We start from the raw sequence: 16,308 nt of genomic DNA, 5'->3' as shown, positions 1-16,308 counted from the left end.
CGGATGCGGAAAATCCGTGGGTGGAAATAACTAATATTTCCCCCCTGTCATGGACGGATCATTTCCTCGTGGAGGCAAAAATCAAGGCCGCTACCCAGATCCCCCCCGGGGGTGGTGGACCTATTAGGATGGTCCACCCTCGAAGGCTGATGGAACCCAATAGGTTCCAGGAAGCCTTAGAGGGATACATGGTTGGGAGTGACAGCGACTCTGTTGATGCCCTGACTGGTATCTGGAATACCGGTCTCTCTAGGGCTATACACAGTATCGCTCCCAAGCGCCCTCTCAGACCCGCTTCCAAGCGTAAGCCCTGGTATACGGAAGATCTCCGGGCAAGGAAGCGGGTCCTGCGACGGCTAGAGCACCGCTGGCGGAAACACCTACGCTTGGCCGACAAGACTCTCCTAGACCGCCTTTTGGAGGACTACGGAGAGGCGATACGAGCAACTAAGAACTCGTTCTATGCTGCTCGTGTCGCGTCCGCGGAGTCGCGTCCAGCAGAGTTGTTCAGGGTGGTCAGGGAGCTAACTCAGCTCCCTCCCGCCCCGAACCAGATCCTTGAACCTTCTAAGGCCTGCTGTGACCAATTTAACAACTTCTTCGCGGATAAAACCTCTCGGATAAGCGAAGGTCTTAACGCTGGCATTGGAGCAGAACCTAGGGTAGAGGCATCCAGAGCCTCCATGGACTCCATTAAACTGGATCAGTTTGAGTTGGTAAGTACCGATGATGTGGACAAGATCCTCGGAAGTGTTCGGAAGACAACCTGCTCTCTCGATCCCTGTCCCTCATGGCTAGCAGCGCAGGGGGGACCGGCAGTAACTTTGTTGCTGCGACGGATTATTAACACATCTCTGAGGGAAGGGCAATTTCCATCTGAGTTAAAATTGGCCATTGTAAAACCTTTATTTAAAAAGCCCTCCCTCGACCCCCTGGTATATAACAATTATCGGCCAGTCTCGCTGCTGCCATTTTTGGGGAAGGTGATCGAGAGGGCGGTTGCAATCCAGCTTCAGTCGGTCTTGGATGAAACGGATTATCTGGACCCATTTCAAACTGGCTTTCGGGCGGGTTACGGGGTTGAGACGGCCATGGTCGCCTTGGTCGATGATCTCCGTCTGGGCATCGACAGGGGAAGCGTGTCCCTGTTGGTGCTCTTGGACATCTCAGCGGCTTTCGATACCATAGACCATGGTATCCTTCTGGAACGCCTGGCAGAGGTGGGAATCGGGGGCACTGCGCTCCAGTGGTTCCGGTCCTACCTCTCTGGGAGGTTCCAGATGGTGCAGCTGGGAGACGTGTGCTCCGATAAGAGGGCCCTCACAACTGGGGTCCCTCAAGGAGCCATTCTGTCTCCCATGCTATTTAACATTTACATGAAACCGCTGGGAGAGATCATCCGGAGACATGGGGCGCGGGGTTATCAGTACGCTGATGACACCCAGATAGTCTTCTCTATGTCTCCGACTGATGCAGTGACCGAGGATGGCGTCTCTCCTCTCGTGGCATGCCTGGAGTCAGTAATGGGCTGGATGAGGAAAAACCGACTCAGCCTGAATCCAGAGAAAACGGAGGTACTCGTGATAGGTTCCCCTGGTCCAGGAATGGCGGTGGTTCCACCTGTCCTGAACGGGATCACGCTTCCTGTGAAGGACTCCGTACGCAGTCTGGGGGTGCTTCTTGATTCGTCGCTTCACCTAACATCTCAGGTGAATGAGACGGTCAAGAACACCTGTTATCAGCTTCGGCTCATTCGCCAGCTGCGCCCATACCTGGCCCAGAGGGACCTTGAAACGGTGGTACATGCTCTGGTAACCTCTAGATTGGATTTCTGCAATGCGCTCTACATGGGGCAACCCTTGTACCATACTCGGAAGCTACAATTGGTACAGAATATGGCGGCCAGGCTGGTCACTGGTACTTCCAGGACCAGCCATATTACACCAGTGCTTAAAGAGCTGCACTGGCTGCCTATTTGCTTCCGGGTACTGTACAAGGTGTTGGTGATTACCTATAAAGCCCTACATGGCTTGGACCCAGGATACCTGAAGGACCGCCTCTCCCCATACATTCCGCCCCGCACCCTCAGAACTTCTGGGCAGCAATTACTTAGGGTCCCTGGGGCCAAACTCTCCTCTACTATGAGGAGGACATACTCCATCGTTGCCCCGACCCTTTGGAACACGCTGCCCACAGAGCTCCGCTCGGCCACCTCCCTGGCCCAGTTTAGAAGGGATTTAAAAACCCTTCTATTTCAAACTGCATTCCCCGAGTGAAGTCCTAGATGGCCTCCCTCTCTCCGCTGACGGCAAGACGGACGGCTGACTGGGGTTTTTTATATTGTTTTTAATTTGTCTTATGTATGTATTGTTTTCACCATGTTGTTCACCGCCCTGATCAATGGAAGGGCGGTATATAAATAAAAGTTTTATTATTTATTATTTTAAACTCTAGGCTGAGTTTTGTCCTCCCTGCAGAGAATAAATTCTCTTTGTGGGGCGGGTTTCTGTGTTCAGAATACAGCATTTTACATTCATTACATTAACACTACTCTCCCTTCTCCCCCACATTTTAATCCCCTGATTGCAAATGTTTGTTAGCAGCTTTTCCAGACTGGCTCCAGGTTTCCCTTTCACATGATCTTGGGTGATGATAAGTTTCTTCCATGGCTTGCTAATAAATTTGGAGTCAAAGAACAACTGCCTTGAAGGAGCCTCAGGCCTTTTTTCACTTTGTCTTACTGCAGTAATGTGGAATTTGTCTATGAAAGCAACTGGTTAAATACCAGACCTGGGGGAGAAATTGGGGGGGGGGGGGGGGGACAACTCCCATAATCCCCTAATCAGTTTGTTGTCCATATTGGCTGGAGCATTCTGGGAGATGTAGACCAAAAAATAATTTTGTCCATGGTTAAATGTTTCATTGGCTGCATCCGCATTGCAGAAATAATCCAGTTTGACACTGTTTTACCTCAGTAGCTCAATCCTATGGAATTCTGGGGATTGTAGTTTGTTGTAGCATCAGAGCTCTCTGACAGAGAAGGCTAAATGTCTCACAAAACTATAGTTCCCAGGATTCCATAGCATTGAGCCATAGCAGATTAAGTGGTGTCAAAGTGGATTATTTCAGCAGTGCTGACAGCCTCATTGTTCCTTTAAAAAAGTGTCAAGATAATAATTTACTTAATACTTTAGTACATATTATGAGAATTTGTGCATTCCATTTGATGTCTGCTCTACATTCCTTGGCAGAAAACGTTTGTTAGACATTCATTTATTCCTTATATTTATGTTACACATCATCACCGATGAGCTGGAGAGAGTAGACATGGCTCTCTTTCTCCCTACTTCATCTTCACAAGTAAGCTAAACTGTGAGGTAGTTCGGGCTCAGAGAGATAATGTGTGGGAGGATGTTTGACTGACCTCAGATCACTCAATGAGTTTAATGATTCCATGGGAACTAGAATCTTGATCTCCCAGGACCTCAGCTGCATCTTACACTGCAGAATAAATCCAGTTTTACACTGTTTTAACTGTCATGGTGCAATGCTATAGAATTCTGTGATTTTCAGTTTTGTGAAATATCTAACCACCTCTCTCAGAGAACTGTGATGCCACAACAAACTACAAATCCCAAGACTCCATAGGATAGAGCCATGACAGATAAAGCGGTGGCGAATGACATTAATTTTTATTTGTACCTTTTACAAAAACTTGTTGCAAGCATGCATTGAGTACCAAGAAGATATAAAATGGTATATAAATCAAAGGAAGGAAGCATGCGGGATAAATTCCTCTTGCCAGAAATCCAGCCAAAGTTGTAGCTTATCCTTTTCCATATCCCCAGTGCACCAAGCAGGTAAGTCTCTGGAGCCTCATTCCTTCCATGGTGTGGAGATCTCAAACCCGATTGCCCAATGGCCCTACAATCTCCCCCAGCAGCCAGTGGCACTTGATTGAAAGGCACAGTTTAAGCATCAAAGATGGTCTGCATATTCTCTGATAGCCAAAATTACAACCTGATAGCTGGGGAGTGACTAGAAAGCCAAAGAGAGAGAGAGAGAGACCTTGATGAAGGCTAGGGTGGGTGTATGTTTGTTTTCAAGGAGAAAGCAAGTGCATCCCCTCTCAAAGCAAAGAACTCCCTTAATAGAATTAAAAGTTCTCTATTGTTAGGCAAGTTTGCTCTTCTTCAGGATCCCTATAGAAATTCAGATGGGGAAGGACTCCTTCTCTTTTGAAGTGCATCATCAGGCGGTTTCCTTTGGCTGTCTTGTCAACCATTGGATCAGAAGCTCTTTCATCATTGGGTGTGAAATGAATGGGGGTTCCTGCCATTCAGGAGTCCACCTTATAAATAACTGAGATGGGCACTACTTCAACTTTGTATTCTGGCATCCAGCAAAGTCTGGCCTATGAGAAGATGGTGCCATAATAAATTGTGATCCTCTAAGTGGCCACAAGACTTGGTTGTTGTGGGTTTTTTTCTTTTTTGCTGGGATTATTTGTCTTTTTATAGAGAGTGTACCTCGCTTTCTTTCTGAGAAAACCCTTTAGTCTCTGTGTGTATGTGTGTGTGGAAGTGAAGGGACTCTGAGGCCAGCTGGTGGAATACAGATTCACCATGAAGAGAAGCATCTTTGTTATCCTTACAACTATTGGGATATACAGCGGTATTTTCAACACATCAGCATGGTAGGAGTTCAAGCCTGTTTACCACTAGTCATGCTTGTGTGTTGTTGTTATTGTTGTGTTTATGTATGCTAGGTATTTTATTGCATTTTCTTCCCTCTCCTTCAGGTCTGTGAACAACTTTCTCATGACAGGACCCAAGGTAATTACTCCCTCCATTGCTTACCAGAAGAGTCAATACATTTTCACTCCAGCTGTTAGCATTTCCCAGCTAGAATGGTCAGTGGCCATGCTGGTTGAGGGATTCTGGAAGTTATCATCCACAGAAGTAACTTTCCAAATCTCTGCTTTTGATATAATCTGCTGTAATGATGAAATGCATCCATCAATATACTTATAGAGTTAAGATGCCTTCCAAAATCTACAGAATATGGGGAACTGAATATAAATGGGTGTTCCAAGATATGTTGGGTTTTTTTTAAGGGAAAATAAATACTTACTATTTATTTATTTATTTGGTTTATGAAAGGCATATTTGACCTACTCTACTAGCGTGGCTGCTGGTGCTCAGCTTGGGATCGAAGAATGTAAGTACCAGTTTGCCTGGGAACGCTGGAATTGTCCAGAGAGTGCACTTCAGCTTTCCACTCACAATAGACTTAGAAGTGGTAAGTGGATTTGGGTACCTTCTTTTCTACTGACAGGCTGTTTGAGCTGTGTAACAAGCAAAATATATAATGAACCTAGGCACGTGTAACTGGACCCAGGGCTTACCAGGACTTTGGTTTCTGGTTCCAATGCTAAGCCTGGACTGTGGAATAGGAGAATAGATGGAAAAGGTGCGTGAATAAAATGTTAATTCATTATTATTATTTATTGCATTTCTCTCCTGCTTTTGTTCTAGGGGACTTAGGAGGTCATGGAGAGTTCCCTTCTTTTCTCCTCACAAAAATAATTTTAAGCTACCCACTGAGATCTTTGGCTGAGCAAGGATTTGAACCTGGGACCTTGTCCTAGCCCAACAGTCCAAGTACTGGTTTTCCTTTCTGTCAGTACTTGCTTTCTACCATGCTTCAGAGGGATTAGTGGAAGCACTCCTGGGCCAAAATATTTTTTTCCAGACTAAACTGAACCTCCTCTGTTTTTTTTAGTAAAAATCAAGGAAAATTTTCAACCAGACTGTTTGTCTTAAAAATATAAACCTAAATACCACTGTGAATTTGGACTACAGCAGACCCACTGAATCAAGTGAATTTACCCAACTGTTAACATAGTACCATTGATTCTATAATCTACTGTTGTTAGAACTAACAAAAGGATTTAGGCTTTTCTGTTTACTTTTAAAAACTTTTAAATACCTTACAATTTTCAAAACGTTAAGTAGCGACACGTAGGGATAACAATCACACAGTACAAATGACCCCGTATGGTCCTGTACATGGCTATTTAGAAGTGATCCTCATTGATTTCATTGGATCACAGTCCCAGACACATAAGACTGCCACCCCAGTTAACAATAATAAAAATGAGTATTAACATCTAACTGTTTTGTTTTTTCCACAAATGCTTATAATAACAATTCCAAGGTAATTTTCAAAAACAACACTGAAAGATCTTCCAGCAGAACAAGTCAATGGTGTTGTATTGGTACTGGTTGGTTGAGTTGTAAAGTTGTGATTATAGACTTCTTTTATTCTTGAGTTAAATTGTCTTTTATTCATGTGTGTATAGCCTGTAGTGATACATAGACCATGTGATGTGCATGAAATACACTGAGAAAATGTTTACTACTAAATATTTTGCCTCAGCACACATGTTGCAGGAGATTTTTTGCAAAAGGGATTTGCTTATTGAGAATGACAGAAGAAATTATTTGAGCAAATCCTAAACTTGTTTATTATTGCTCATTATAAGCAACAAGACTTAGTGCCTTGTTAAGTTTGCAAAAGACCTGCAGCAGCCTACAGTCTCATAATATTGCCAACTGTCTGTTAATTTGTACTTGGATATCAAGTGACAGCACTTTCACCAACAACACTATTTGATCTGCCTGTGTTCCTATTACATGCTAAGGACATTGGCACAGGACTCTGTGAAAGACGAAGCGACTGTAGAATGTTGTGTATTTTGTTAATATTCTTGCTTTTTCAAGCAGTTGCCTTTAAAGTTTTCTTATTTAAAAAAAAAAAGGACGATCTATTCCCCACTTTCAAATAATATACATCAAGAAAAATTCTAAACATTTTAATTTACCTAATACAATAAAAATAAAGCCAGCATGGTGTAGTGGAGATCAGGGTTCGAATCTCCATGCAGTCATGGAAACCCATGGATGACCTTGGGCAAATCTCACTTTCTCAGCCTCAGAGGAAGGCAAAGGCAAATCCTCCTCTGAACAAATCTTGCCAAGAAAACCCAGTGATTGAGTTGCCTTAGGGTCATTGTAAGTCAGAAATGACTCGAAGGTACACAACAACAACAAAAATAATAGACATGAACTTAGTTAACCCCCATACCCAATACTTTGTTATGTTGTCCTTCCCCATACTGTGCGTATGTGTGTGTAGAGAGATCCCGCAGCACCTTTGAGACTAACTGAAAAAAAGAAGTTGGCAGAGACTGTATGGATGTGTATGTGAGAGTATGTGTGCCTCCAAGTCAACTTATGGTGACCTCCTAAATTTCATAGAGTTGTCTTAGACAAGGAATAATACCATTGTTAAGAAAGAGAGAGAGGGGAGAGAGAGAAGGAGAGAAAGAAAGAATGGAAAGGAAAGGAAAGGAAAGAGAATTCAAAGGTCTGCACTGTGGCATGATTTTCTGCCCATCTACTAAATTTCTGAATACATCTGTAGAACCTTCATCATGAGAGTGAATTGCCTTGTACAGTTATATTCTCATTCCTTCCCCTAATGGAACTTATATAAGGGAATGTAGCAAGGAAGGAATATAGAAGGTTTTAAAAAATATTATTCATGTATTGCTCCTGATATTGGTGCTGCCTGTTTTCTTCCAGCTACCAGGGAGACATCTTTTGTTCATGCCATCAGCTCAGCTGGAGTAATGTACACACTTGCCAGGAACTGCAGCATGGGTGATTTTGAAAGTTGTAGCTGCGATAATTCAAGAAATGGACATGTGGGTGAGCATGCACTTCTCTTGAGATAGCATTCTAGTGGAACAAGGGTGTTAACAGTTTTTGTTGTAATATTCACGCTTTTATATGGCATAGTCTTAGTGGCAATGTTTTGTGCTGTTCCTGGAAGCCAGTCTGGCTTCCCACTGTCACAAGGTTCAATTTAATCTAAAGGTTAGATTATTCTAATCTTAGATGTAATTTCCTTTAAACACAGAAATTATGACTGAAATATATTTCTTAATTGTACACACACATCTCTACCAATCTAAAAATGTCTATGCTTGCTTTCCCTGTTTCTTTTTCAGCATAGAACTAATTACAAATTCTGCCATTTTCCTCCTCAGGTGGAAAAGGATGGATTTGGGGTGGCTGCAGTGATAATGTGGAATTTGGTGAAAAAATTTCAAAACACTTTGTGGATGCTTTGGAGACAGGACATGATACCAGAGCTTTAATGAATTTACACAATAATGAGGCAGGGAGACTGGTAAGTCAAAATATTTCTTTTGGAATTGGCCTGTATTTATAGAGATGCTTCAGAGCTGTCCCTTCAGGCATTTTCCCCTTTGAATGAACTATCTCTTTGACTTCCCAGGCTTGACTGGGATAGGACAACTTGTTCACACTGAAAGAAGGCAGAGTTGCCTTATCAGGCTCATGGTTTAGCAACCAAATGTTACTTTCAGAAATAAAGATGGTTTAACTAATCATTTTGAACTGAACTCCTAATTTGCTTTGAAACAATCATCTTCTGTCCTTTCTATGTTTGTTTTTCTTTAAAGTACAATTCAGTTCATTTTTATTTCAGTGTACAAATAATAATTATTATTATAGTAACAAACCAAATTAACCAAATTAATAATGAGGGAAGTATAAACATGAGAGCCATAGTGATCTAGTGGTTTGAGTGTTGGACTGGGACACTGGGAGACCAGGAGGCTTGATCATGGAAACCCAGTGGGTGACTTTGGGCAAGTCATACTATCTCAGCCTCAGAAAGAGGCAAAGAAAACCCCCTCCAAACAAATTCTATCACGAATACCCTATGATAAGTTCACGTTAGGGTCACCATAAGTCAGAAATGACTTGAAAGCACACAACATCAAAGTATAAACGTTCCTGCAAAACACTTGGGAAAAACCATTCTCTCTTCTCCATTTAGAAAACAATAGGTAGATTTGCTTTCTAGTCCTTGCTGCCTGACTGTTGCTCAGTGAGTGATGTTGGGCAACCTCCATTATATCTCCTCATCATTCATTTTTACAGGAGAACCAAGAATGTTTTTACAAAAGGGATGCTCACTCCTATTTGTGGGAAATTTTAAAAATGAATGTTTTAATTTGCTTTTATACAGAACAGTAGTTTATATAACTGGTTATGCTGAACACTATTTCTACAAGGTATGATAATTCCTCAGACAAAGAGACAGCAGGCAGCATTTTATTTATGTCAGTATAGGAGCTTGATACTCTTGGATATTTTCCTGGATTAAAAATTAAAGATATAATCCAATGATTACATATCTGGAAGCAAATTCTATTGAGCACAGAAGACCCTAGTAACATGCATAGAATCAGATTGCAATCTTCAGTATGTAACTATTTCACATGTCTAAGAAATTTGTGAAGCTTGCTAAATTTCATCTGAGGAGTTTAACTGTTAAGGTTAACTCATAGTTGGGTGTTTTAAAATACTTTGAAGACTGATCTCCACAACACCTTCACTTACATTCCCATTTTAAAGAAGGTGGAAGCTACCAAATACCTGTTTGTTTATGCCCCAAGGACACTCCAATAGCGGCGGGGAAAGGGAGAAAGGGGCCACTCGGCCCCTTTCTCTCTATATTGCTGGCGCGGCTGTTTAAAGGCCGTGCCAGCGATACGCACGGTGGAAGGAGCTCCAAAGCGGAGCTCCTTCTGGCGCCACTGAAAGGGCACCACAAGCACCCTGCAGCAGCGCCAGGACGTCACGTCTGCGCTGCGCTGTTTGGATGCAGTGCGGCTGTAACGTCGTAATGGCGGCACCCATGTAGACAGGGCACCGCCATTACAATGCCGTGGTTACGTGCTAGGGTTGCGGGGCATCTGTAAAGGACGCCCTGAGGCAACCCTAGCATGTATCCAGGCCGGCGCTTTGCACCGGTCTGGATACCACCCTAGTGAATCAATGGAACTTGCTGAATTGCTGGTTTTCAAAGTACCCATTGATTCAGTGGTTCAGTAGTGGCACTGATGATTTTATTTGTTTCTAAACCACCACCCCCTTTCACAAAAAATAAAAATTCAAGGTGGGTCTGGTCTAGTTGGCATTAACAACTGGATTTGGGCTACTGAAAGGAAGAGAAAATGCTGTGGTAAAGGCAGTATCATGCCTCTTCAATACCATCTGCTTTTACCATCACTACACAGTTGGACTATGACTCTAGAGAAGGTTCAATCCCCAATCAGCCATGGAAACTCACTGGATTACCTTGGGCAAGTCACACTCTCTCAGCCTCAGTGGAAGACAAAGAAAAAAAATGTATGAACAAATTTTGCCAAGGAAACCCTGTGATAAGGTCACCTTAGAGTTGCTATAAGTCAGAAACTACTTGAAGGCAAACAAGAACAAAAAGGAATTTGGGAGATTATTGCACCAGCTTTTATTCCTGCACTAGGTGCGGGATGTAAAAGCACAGGGATGGATTCTGTCACTCAGCTCCGTCCCCAGGCAGTACTTGCCCAGGCTGTACCCGATCCAGGATTCTCCCAGACCTTTTAAAGAATGGGAAAATCCAGAGTAGTTAACCCAGGTTCAAATACATGAACCAATAACTCAACCATGAATTTTTCTGGGTGAGCACAAGCCTAGGGCCAGCACTGTCAACACTAAAGTGAGGCAGCGCCAAACATCTGGTGCAGAGGGGAACTTTCTCAGAGCCAGACATTTGTGTCACTGGTCCTCTCAATGGAAAGTAGCCCTGGACAGGGCACCCTTTTCTTCCTACTTCAGGAAGTTGGAGAGCTTGAATGGCTATGCCCAGGCATGTCAATATCTCTCATCCTATCCTACTTCACAGGATTACTGCAAGAACAAACGTGAAGGAAGATTCATTTTTATAACATTTTCAACTGATTTGCAGCTGTGCACTGTAGCCAGAGAAAAGAAATTTTGCGACAATTATCCAAGTGTTACTTACAGCTAGACTAGACAGCTCCAATGCACTCTATGTGGGGCTACCTTTGAAGAAACTTCAAAAGTATCAACTGATATATCAGCTGGTAATTAGGACATATGCCACCATTTGGGCTGATTGCCAGATCACTCCAGGGCCCAATTCAAAGTACTGATTGCCAGTGGATTCTCTCAACTGGTTGGGACTAGATCATCTGAATCTTTACTTATAGCTACACAAGTTCCACATAAACACCACAGTTTAAGAAAAGATGTTGGAAAACTGGAGCATGTCCAGAGGTGGGCAACCAAACTGGTGAAAGGTCTGCAAATTATGCTCTATGAGGAGTGGCTTAGGGAATTGGGTATGTTTAGAAAAGATTAAGAGGTGGCATGATAGCCATGTTTAAATATATGACCGTATACCATATTGAAGAAGGAGCAACCCTGTTTTCTGCTGCTCCAGAGATTAGGACATGGAGCAATGGATTCAATGGAGGGTGGTGGAGCCTTGTTCCTTGGAGGTCTTTAGAGGCTGGAGGGTCATCTGTTGGGAGTGTTTTGATGGTGTCTTCTTGCATGCCAGGGGGTTGGACTGGATGGCCCTTGTGGGTTTTTCCAACACTATGATTCTGTTTTAAGTTAAACCTTTTTTTTCTTCACTAATTTTTCATGTGATTTACTTGGAATGGGAAAGTTTTGCACTGTCTTGGTGTTGCTAACTGCTCTTCTCTTTCTCACCCAAGGCTGTAAAAACAACCATGAAGAGAACTTGCAAGTGCCATGGGGTATCTGGGAGCTGCAACATCCAAACCTGTTGGCTCCAGCTTGCAGACTTCCGAGAAATTGGAAATTACCTGAGAACCAAATATGACCAAGCTCAGAAGCTAGAAATGGACAACAACAGGATAAGAGCAGGAAACAGTGCGGAGAGTCATGTACCCAAAAATGAGGCCTTCAGCACTGTGCCAGCCACAGATCTTGTGTTCTTGGAGGATTCTCCCAACTACTGCATCATCAATGTCAGCCTGGGCCTTCGTGGCACTGAAGGTCGAGAATGCCTGCAAAGTGGCAAGAAACGGAGTTGTAAGAAGGTCTGTTTGGACTGTGGACTGAAAATAGAGGAAACAAGGACAGAAGTTGTTTCTAGTTGCAACTGCAAGTTCCTCTGGTGTTGTACAGTGAAATGTCAGCAATGCAAACAAGTCATCACAAAGTATTATTGTTCCAAACGGGACAGCTCTTTTTCCAATAACACCCGGAAGCGAAACAGGGGACCCAGGAGATAAAAGCAACAGCTCTGTAACCACTATCTAAGACTCTCTTCCAGCAGACTGATCCAAAGGGTCTTGTAAATTTTGTGTGTTTGTTAAATGTTCCTTCATCATGTTCCAGATTTTTCTAAATATCAAGAAAAGTTTAATATACTTTAATCATGCTTATTTGATAATCTGGACAGTTCAATTTCTCCATTTTTCAGATTCAAACTGATGTTCATTTTGAATATCCTCACATGCATCACCTAGTTTCTGTTTTATATGCCTCATTCTCTACTCCCACATTATTTAGACTTGGGGTGAGCAAAATGTAGCCCTCCAGATGCTGTTGCACTACATCTCCCAGCATTCTTCACCATTGGTTATGCTGGTTAGGGTGATAGAAGCATTTGGAGTGCCACGATTTGTCCACCCTGCAGGATTATGAGGATGTACTGTTGAAGGTGGAATCTGGGATAGGTAGAAGGTTTCACGTTTCTTTGGTGCTTTAAAGGGGTTAATGAATTACTACCATACAATGTAGGGTAGTTTTTAAACTTAGATTGTAGACTTTTGTGGATTTTCAGTTGACATTTGAGACATTATAGCATACTGAAAGCACACTACCAAGTCATTTTTATTTTCTGTTTATAGTTCTGGTGATACCAGAAACTGGAGGCTACAGGTCAGATTTCAAAAGCTGCATCTGCAATGCAGAAATAACCCAGTTTGACATCACTTTAACTTCCATGGCTCAATGCTATGGAATTCTGGAAACTGCAGTTTGTTGTGGCACCAGAGCTCTCTGAAAGAGAAGGCTAAATGTCTCACATAACTGCAGTTCCCAGAATTCCACAGCATTTGAGTCATGGCCAATAAAGTAGTGTCAAGATGGATTATTTCTGTAGCACAGATGCAGCCAAAGTTGTTGAAGAGCCAGTGTGGTGTTGTGATTCAAGTGCTGAATTGGAATTTGGCTGGTCTGGATACTAGCCATGATGACTTAGTCCCAGTCACACTCACTGAGTGTAACCTACTCCACAGGATTGCTGGGAGGATAAAATGGGGAGGAATGGTACCACATAAGCTGTAGAAAAAATGGGGTATAAATGTAATAGATAAATAACCCATCAATGAACAGATTTTCCCCATTGCCCAGGGCTGCCTCACAAAGCTGCAGCCCCTTGGCAGCCAACATTATCTGTGTTTTCTGTCCAAGTAGCCAGAGCTATTCCAATAATTGTAACTGCTGGCTGTAGCCTGGTTCACACGTGTTTTCTTTCTGTGATTGTAATGCCACTGTTGCAAAAATATTTTTTGATGAGATAAACATGGTATTGGGTTAGGTGAGCACCAAAACAATATAGACTTAATGACCATTTTGCATTAAGTAAAGTAGTTCCCACCTACCCACGCACCCACCCACACTTTGACAAGTTATCAAAATGTAGACTCCATCCAGAAGTTCACCTTCTCAGACAAGATAGTGCCACAAGTATTTCCCCTATTGTATTCACAAAATGAAAAGATCTTGATAGTCCAAAGCTTCCACATGCATCTCCTTTTTTCTATTCTGGAAAGCATTCTGTACAATTCAAAGAAATCATGGAACTCAAAATAGGGGTAACTTCACAATTGTCCTTCTATACAAAATGGAATAATGTTAAGTGCAGATTTAGGAGCTTACCTCAGCATTTTAAACCGGCCCTAGCCTCCCAGGCTGAAGGGGAATGGGGGAGGGAGGCAGGGATTACTGCACACTAAATCGCCACTGAACCACCGGCTGCCATCAGCCCGGATCCAAGCCGGGGCCCAGCCACACTCTGCTAGCACTTTTTAACTTGGACCTGGGCTGATGGCAATTCAGCAGTGATTTAGTATGCAATAATCCCCACTTCTATCCTGTGTCCCGGCTCCAGCTTGGGAGGATGGAGCCAGTTTAAAATGCTGAGCAATAAAGCTCCTTATTCACAGTTCTGCTATGCATGTATTGTAACAAATCTTCAGTTGAAAGATACATACTTTTTATCTTAAAAATTTAAAGTTCTGAGTCCAGTTCTTACTGAGATGCAAAAACATGTCTTTTGTATTACCTCATATTCTAAGCAAAGCAGGGGAAGCTTGCCTGATAAAATGCCTGCACCTGTGAGATGTAGTGTTCATAGAGAACACTATATATTGTGGGAAATGTTTGACTTTAGCTTTTTTCTCAACATCAGCTTTACCCATATGCAGGATGTGTTTTTGTGTGGAGGAACAAGCAACAAAGTTAAGCCTTGACCTGGAATTCTCCTTTGCAGCAGCTATGATAGTGGACTTCTGCCAGGCTTTCTTCTCTGCCCCCATGCCCAACCTCCACTTGAGAGAGCACACTCGCACAGCCAAGCAATGAACAAGGAGTTCCCAGGGATCATCTACTAGTAGTTTTGAAGCCAGAAAAAGGGAACAAGTAAGTCTCCTTGAGACATTCATTGAGTACATCAGTTCTGGGAGGGCAAGAAGAATTCTCTTTTTTTTTTCCACTGAAAAACTGAAGGCACCCAGGAGCCCCCACCTCATCCCCTCTGGCCATAGTAGTTTGCTTCAGCGCCTCAAGGAGAGATTGCACATCTATATGTGTGTGGAAACAGCATTACACAAGGAGATGTTTAATACATCCTCCTACTATGATTGAGAACTTACATAGGCTAAATGTAATGGCAGGCATGCTTCACCAACAGAATTCCAGCCATGAAGTAGTACAGTACAGACAGTTTTACCATCTCAGTCAGAACTAGGCAAAAATTTAATGATTCCCCCATTGTAACTAGGGTAATTCTGAAGGCCCTCCATGGCCCTCCAGATGTTGTTGTACTTCAAATCCTATCAGCCTCAGCCAGCATGTCCAGTGATCTAATATCAGGAGTTGTACTCCAGCATCTGGAGGTCCACAGGTTCTCCACCCCGATTTTTATGGCTCACATGCAATATATTATGAACCTGAAAATCTGTGTACATTTACCTGGGAGTAAACCCTACTGAACTAAGTAGAGCTGATTTCTGAGTAGAGATGAATAAGAGTGCAATGAAAGTATTTTTTTTTACAAAAGTGTTTGCTACTAGGGAAAACTTTAACTCTCTGTATGGGGGTAAAGTGGTGGGCTTCATAATGTGGTGTCCAAAATTGCAATAAATTAAACAGCTAATCTTCAATGTTCTTTTGTTGTTGTTCAGTTTTTACCATTTGTAAAATAATTATTTTAAAACCAGCAAAGCTGAAGCTTATTTTGGATGACATTTGATAATAAACTCTGAAAGACAACAGAGTTTATATTTTAAAAACATTGTAAAGGTATTGTTTTCATGTGTACTGTGTGCTTATGCATCCATATTTTGTGTGTGCATGTGAGTACATCTATAATTATGTTATCCTTTTCAAAAGAAGGGAAGGGGAGTTGCTGAGGGCTTGATCTATGAATTGACTTGAAGGTCTCTTTTTTACTGAAGACATAAACTGGGCTAGGTTGCAAACATCAGTTAGGTAAAGTAAATTTCCCTTGTTACTTTAATTTGTCTCTCCTCTAATGTTCTTCAAACAATGCAAACTCCCATTGTGTTTGATGTGGTAAATATCAGGGCTTGTTGCAAAATTCTTTATTCTAAAGAACAAGATTAACCCTTTGAACTAGAGAGTATGAGTGAAAACTTGGAGGCAGTTGTGAATGTGTCTGTGGACTCCCTGCTGTTTGCTCCTGTAAACAACCTGATGGCTCACATGCCTGGGAGGGCAAGAGGAGATACTGGCTACAGCCCTTCTGGCTTGGTGCTTATATGTGTATTCCAAAACTCATTCTGGTCTCAGTTTATTATTTTTCTGTTTTAACAAGCTAATTATACCAACAAGGCACTGGGTAATATTTCCGCCAGATTTTATTATTCCCTTGGTTCACTTTGTTGGAAATTTCACAGCGGATGTGTGTGAAGGAGCCAACACTTGCAGTTACTTGAAACTAGTATGCAAAGGGATCTTGTAGCACCTTTGAGACGAACTGAAATAAGTTGGTTAGTCTCAAAGGTGCTACAAGATCCCTTTGCATACTGATCCTGACTAACACGGCCATGTCTTTAAACTTTGAAATTAACTCTCC

The 16,308-nt window shown here is 42.5% G+C and overlaps 1 protein-coding gene across 1 annotated transcript; it reads left to right on the top strand.

The window, feature by feature from the left end:
- Positions 1 to 4,625: 4,625 nt before the first annotated feature.
- WNT8A (Wnt family member 8A) lies at positions 4,626 to 12,214 on the top strand. The gene is made up of 6 exons (XM_089502807.1): positions 4,626 to 4,696; positions 4,802 to 4,835; positions 5,163 to 5,301; positions 7,650 to 7,775; positions 8,117 to 8,259; positions 11,672 to 12,214. The coding sequence occupies exons 1-6, from the start codon at positions 4,626 to 4,628 to the stop codon at positions 12,212 to 12,214; spliced, it is 1,056 nt and encodes a 351-aa protein (XP_089358933.1).
- The last annotated feature ends 4,094 nt before the right edge of the window (positions 12,215 to 16,308 follow it).

This window comes from Sceloporus occidentalis, unplaced genomic scaffold (assembly GCF_023333645.1).
Source record: "Sceloporus occidentalis isolate IW3139 unplaced genomic scaffold, rSceOcc1.0.p SCAF_1, whole genome shotgun sequence".
Classification (NCBI taxonomy): domain Eukaryota; kingdom Metazoa; phylum Chordata; class Lepidosauria; order Squamata; family Phrynosomatidae; genus Sceloporus; species Sceloporus occidentalis.
The sequence above is the reverse complement of the archived record's forward strand: the minus strand, read 5'-3'. Positions and strand labels throughout refer to the sequence as shown.